The 6,257-nt window shown below is 45.1% G+C and overlaps 1 protein-coding gene across 1 annotated transcript in view; it reads right to left on the reverse strand.

The window, feature by feature from the left end:
• Positions 1-6,257, reverse strand: part of LOC123995860 (voltage-dependent L-type calcium channel subunit alpha-1C-like) — a 657,732-nt gene that overhangs the window by 3,794 nt on the left and 647,681 nt on the right. Inside the window, 1 exon segment of the mRNA XM_046299539.1 lies at positions 1,907-1,973. Within this exon segment, the coding sequence (XP_046155495.1) occupies positions 1,907-1,973 (67 nt within the window).

Here is a 6,257-nt window from a genome sequence, read left to right on the forward strand (position 1 = left end):
CAATTAACTAGAGGGATTCACCAATTAACTATTAACTAGAGGAACTCACCAATTAACAATTAACCAGAGGGATTAACCAATTACAATTAACTAAAGGGATTCACCAATTAACAATTAACTAGAGGGATTCACCAATTAACAATTAACTAGAGGGATTCACCAATTAACTATTAACTAGAGGAACTCACCAATTAACAATTAACCAGAGGGATTAACCAATTAACTATTAACTAGAGGGATTCACCAATTAACTATTAACTAGAGGGATTAACCAATTTACAATTAACTAGAGGAATTAACCAATTAACAATTAACTAGAGGGATTAACTAATTACAATTAACCAGAGGGATTAACCAATTAACAATTAACTAGAGGAATTACATTACATTACATTTAATTAACCAATTAACAATTAACTAGAGGGATTAACTAATTACAATTAACTAGAGGTATTAACCAATTACAATTAACTAGAGGGATTAACCAATTAACAATTAACTAGAGGAATTAACCAATTAACAATTAACTAGAGGGATTAACCAATTAACAATTAACTAGAGGAATTAACCAATTAACAATTAACTAGAGGGATTAACCAATTTACAATTAACTAGAGGAATTAACCAATTAACAATTAACTAGAGTGATTAACTAATTACAATTAACCAGAGGGATTAACCAATTAACAATTAACTAGAGGAATTAACCAATTAACAATTAACTAGAGGTATTAACCAATTACAATTAACTAGAGGGATTAACCAATTAACAATTAACTAGAGGGATTAACCAATTAACAATTAACTAGAGGAATTAACAAATTACAATTAACTAGAGGGATTAACTAATTACAATTAACTAGAGGTATTAACCAATTACAATTAACTAGAGGGATTAACCAATTAACAATTAACTAGAGGAATTAACCAATTAACAATTAACTAGAGGGATTAACCAATTAACAATTAACTAGAGGAATTAACCAATTAACAATTAACTAGAGGGATTAACCAATTTACAATTAACTAGAGGAATTAACCAATTAACAATTAACTAGAGTGATTAACTAATTACAATTAACCAGAGGGATTAACCAATTAACAATTAACTAGAGGAATTAACCAATTAACAATTAACTAGAGGTATTAACCAATTACAATTAACTAGAGGGATTAACCAATTAACAATTAACTAGAGGGATTAACCAATTAACAATTAACTAGAGGAATTAACCAATTACAATTAACTAGAGGGATTAACTAATTACAATTAACTAGAGGTATTAACCAATTACAATTAACTAGAGGGATTAACCAATTAACAATTAACTAGAGGGATTCACCAATTAACAATTAACCAATTAACCAATTAACCAATTAATAATTAACCAGCGAGGGAGAGGCTACATGAACATAACAATTACTAGAATGGACTTCCCCATTTCAAGTCAACAGACAGTGGAAGGGAGGTGTGGGAGGGGGGTTGAGTGGGGAGTTAAGTAGAGTAGGGGTAAGGGGAATTTTGTCTGTGTGAAGATTTGGAGGTTAGTGGGGGTTTAAGGGCTGTCGGTGTTGGTATTCAAATCTTACCCAGTGCTTTAGGCAGACAGGTCTAACTCTGGGGATTAGGTATGAGATAGGGGTGTTTGGTTTGGGTGAGGAGTCGGAGGTTAATGGGGGTTGAAGTGAGGTCTAGGCAGACAGGTCTAACTCTGGGGATTAGGTATGAGATAGGGGTGTTTGGTTTGGGTGAGGAGTCGGAGGTTAGTGGGGGTTTAAGTGAGGTCTAGACAGGCAGGTCTAAATATGGGGATTAGGTATGAGATAGGGGTGTTTGGTTTGGGTGGGGAGTCTGAGGTTAGTGGGGGTTGAAGTGAGGTCTAGACAGGCAGGTCTAGAGAGGTACCGAGAGCTGTGGGACAGAGGAAGGCTCGTCTGGGAGAGTGCCAGGGTCTCCTGTCTCCCCATCCCTCCTTCCTCCATAGGAGTCAGCTGCTTGTTCTCCTCATCCTGATATACCAGCCTGAAAACACACGCAGACGCAAGGTCACACACACACACACACACACACACACACACACACACACACACACACACACACACACACACACACACACACACACACACACACACACACACACACACACACACACACACACACACACACACACACACACACACACACACACACACACACACACACACACACACACACACACACACACACACACACACACACGTGGGGCATACAGAGACCATGAAAGGCATATCTTTTCATGGTGAAAGAGAAAGAGACAGAGACAGAGAGAGAGAGAGGTGGAGAGAAGCAGAGAAGAAGAGAGGGGAGGATAGAAGAGAGGTGGAGAGAAGCAGAGAAGAAAAGAGGGGAGGATAGAAGAGAGAGGTGGAGAGAAGCAGAGAAGAAGAGAGGGGAGGATAGAAGAGAGAGGTGGAGAGAAGCAGAGAAGAAGAGAGGGGAGGATAGAAGAGAGAGGTGTAGAGAAGCAGAGAAGAAGAGAGGGGAGGATAGAAGAGAGAGGTGGAGAGAAGCAGAGAAGAAGAGAGGGGAGGATAGAAGAGAGAGGTGGAGAGAAGAAGAAGAGAAGAAGAGAGAGGAGGATAGAGAAGAAGAGAGGAGGATAGAAGAGAGGAGGTGGAGAGAAGCAGAGAAGAAGAAGAGGGGAGGAAGAAGAGAGGATAGAAAGAGAGGTGGAGAGAAGCAGAGAAGAAGAGAGAGAGAAGAGAGAGGATAGAAGAGAGAAGAAGAGGGGGAGAGAAGAGAGAAGAAGAGAGAAGGGAGGATAGAAGAGAGAGGTGGAGAGAAGCAGAGAAGAAGAGAGGGGAGGATAGAAGAGAGAGGTGGAGAGAAGCAGAGAAGAAGAGAGGGGAGGATAGAAGAGAGAGGTGGAGAGAAGCAGAGAAGAAGAGAGGGGAGGATAGAAGAGAGAGAGTGGAGAGAAGCAGAGAAGAAGAGAGGGGAGGATAGAAGAGAGAGGTGGAGAGAAGCAGAGAAGAAGAGAGGGGAGGATAGAAGAGAGAGGTGGAGAGAAGCAGAGAAGAAGAGAGGGGAGGATAGAAGAGAGAGGTGTAGAGAAGCAGAGAAGAAGAGAGGGGAGGATAGAAGAGAGAGGTGGAGAGAAGCAGAGAAGAAGAGAGGGAGGATAGAAGAGAGAGGTGGAGAGAAGCAGAGAAGAAGAGGGGAGGATAGAAGAGAGAGGTGGAGAGAAGCAGAGAAGAAGAGAGGGGAGGATAGAAGAGAGAGGTGGAGAGAAGCAGAGAAGAAGAGAAGAGAGGGGAGGATAGAAGAGAGAGGGGAGGATGAAGAGAGAGGTAGAGAAGCAGAGAAGAAGAGAGGGGAGGATAGAAGAGAGAGGTGGTAGAGAAGCAGAGAAGAAGAGAGGGAGGATAGAAGAGAGGTGGAGAGAAGCAGAGAAGAAGAGAGGGGAGGATAGAAGAGAGAGGTGGAGAGAAGCAGAGAAGAAGAGAAGGGAGGATAGAAGAGAGAGGTGAAGAGAGAAGCAGAGAAGAAGAGAGGGGAGGATAGAAGAGAGAGGTGAAGAGAGAAGCAGAGAAGAAGAGAGGGAGGATAGAAGAGAGAGGTGTAGAGAAGCAGAGAAGAAGAGAGGGGGAGGATAGAAGAGAGAGGTGGAGAGAAGCAGAGAAGAAGAGAGGGGAGGATAGAAGAGAGAGGTGGAGAGAAGCAGAGAAGAAGAGAGGGGAGGATAGAAGAGAGAGGTGTAGAGAAGCAGAGAAGAAGAGAGGGGAGGATAGAAGAGAGAGGTGGAGAGAAGCAGAGAAGAAGAGAGAGGGAGGATAGAAGAGAGAGGTGGAGAGAAGCAGAGAAGAAGAGAGGGAGGATAGAAGAGAGAGGTGTAGAGAAGCAGAGAAGAAGAGAGGGGAGGATAGAAGAGAGAAGGTGGAGAGAGGTGGAGAGAAGCAGAGAAGAAGAGAGGGAGGATAGAAGAGAGAGGTGGGAGAGAAGCAGAGAAGAAGAGAGGGGTGATAGAAGAGAGAGGTGGAGAGAAGCAGAGAAGAAGAGAGGAGGATAGAAGAGAGAGGTGGAGAGAAGCAGAGAAGAAGAGAGGGGAGGATAGAAGAGAGAGGTGGAGAGAAGCAGAGAAGAAGAGAGGGGGAGGATAGAAGAGAGAGGTGTAGAGAAGCAGAGAAGAAGAAGAGAGGGAGGATAGAAGAGAGAGGTGGAGAGAAGCAGAGAAGAAGAGAGGGGAGGATAGAAGAGAGAGGTGGAGAGAAGCAGAGAAGAAGAGAGGGGAGGATAGAAAGAGAGAGGTGGAGAGAAGCAGAGAAGAAGTAGAAGAGAGAGGGAGAGAAGCAGAGAAGAAGAGAGGGGAGGATAGAAGAGAGAGGTGGAGAGAAGCAGAGAAGAAGAGAGGGGAGGATAGAAGAGAGAGAGTGGAGAGAAGCAGAGAAGAAGAGAGGGGGATAGAAGAGAGAGGTGTAGAGAAGCAGAGAAGAAGAGAGGGAGGATAGGAAGAGAGAGGTGGGAGAGAAGCAGAGAAGAAGAGAGGGGGAGGATAGAAGAGAGAGGTGTAGAGAAGCAGAGAAGAAGAGAGGGGAGGATAGAAGAGAGAGGTGGAGAGAAGCAGAGAAGAAGAGAGGGGAGGAGAGAGGTGGAGAAGAGAGAAGAAGAGAGGAGGATAGAAGAGAGAGGTGAGCAGAGAAGAAGAGAGGGGAGGATAGAAGAGAGAGGTGGAGAGAAGCAGAGAAGAAGAGAGGGGAGGATAGAAGAGAGAGGTGAGAGAAGCAGAGAAGAAGAGAGGGGAGGATAGAAGAGAGGTGGAGAGTGGAGAAGAAGCAGATAGAAGAAGAGAGGAAGCAGAGAAGAAGAGAGGAGAGAGAAGAGGTGGAGAGAAGCAGAGAAGAAGAGAGGGGAGGATAGAAGAGAGAGGTGGAGAGAAGCAGAGAAGAAGAGAGGGGAGGATAGAAGAGAGAGGTGGAGAGAAGAAGAGAGAAGAAGAGAGGGGAGGATAGAAGAGAGAGGTGGAGAGAAGCAGAGAAGAAGAGAGGGAGGATAGAAGAGAGAGGTGGAGAGAAGCAGAGAAGAAGAGAGGGGAGGATAGAAGAGAGAGGTGGAGAGAAGCAGAGAAGAAGAGAGGGGATAGAAGAGAGAGGTGGAGAGAAGCAGAGAAGAAGAGAGGGGAGGATAGAAGAGAGAGAAGAAAGAAGAGAGGGAGGATAGAAGAGAGAGGTGGAGAGAAGCAGAGAAGAAGAGAGGGAGGAGAAGAGAGAGGTGTAGAGAAGCAGAGAAGAAGAGAGGAGGATAGAAGAGAGAGGTGGAGAGAAGCAGAGAAGAAGAGAGGGGAGGATAGAAGAGAGAGGTGGAGAGAAGCAGAGAAGAAGAGAGGGGAGGATAGAAGAGAGAGGTGGAGAGAAGCAGAAGAAGAGAGGGGGAGGATAGAAGAGAGAGGTGAGAGAAGCAGAGAAGAAGAGAGGGGAGGATAGAAGAGAGAGGTGTAGAGAAGCAGAGAAGAAGAGAGGGAGAGGAGGAGAGAGGTGAGAGAAGCAGAGAAGAGAGAGGGGAGGATAGAAGAGAGAGGTGAGAGAAGCAGAGAAGAAGAGAGGGGAGGATAGAAGAGAGAGGTGTAGAGAAGAGAAGAAGAGAGGGAGGATGGAGAGAGGTGGAGAGAAGCAGAGAAGAAGAGAGGAGGATAGAAGAGAGAGAGAGAAGCAGAGAAGGAGAGGAGGATAGAAGAGAGAGGTGGAGAGAAGCAGAGAAGAAGAGAGGGAGGATAGAAGAGAGAGGTGGAGAGAAGCAGAGAAGAAGAGAGGGGAGGATAGAAGAGAGAGAAGAAGAGAGGGGAGGATAGAAGAGAGAGGTGGAGAGAAGCAGAGAAGAAGAGAGGGGAGGATAGAAGAGAGAGGAGAGAAGGCAGAGAAGAAGAGGGATAGGAGAGAAGAGAAGCAGAGAAGAAGAGAGGGAGGAGAGAGGGTGGAGAGAGCAGAGAAGAAGAGAGGAGGATAGAAGAGAGAGAGGTGGAGAGAAGCAGGAGAAGAAGAGAGGAGGATAGAAGAGAGAGGTGGAGAGAAGCAGAGAAGAAGAGAGGGGAGGATAGAAGAGAGAGGTGGAGAGAAGCAGAGAAGAAGAGAGGGGAGGATAGAAGAGAGAGAGGTGGAGAGAAGCAGAGAAGAAGAGAGGAGGATAGAAGAGAGAGGTGGAGAGAAGCAGAGAAGAAGAGAGGGGGAGGATAGAAGAGAGAGGTGGAGAGAAGCAGAGAAGAAGAGAGGGGAGGATAGAAGAG

The sequence above is a fragment of the Oncorhynchus gorbuscha genome, linkage group LG14, assembly GCF_021184085.1.
Source record: "Oncorhynchus gorbuscha isolate QuinsamMale2020 ecotype Even-year linkage group LG14, OgorEven_v1.0, whole genome shotgun sequence".
NCBI classification, from domain to species: Eukaryota; Metazoa; Chordata; class Actinopteri; order Salmoniformes; family Salmonidae; genus Oncorhynchus; species Oncorhynchus gorbuscha.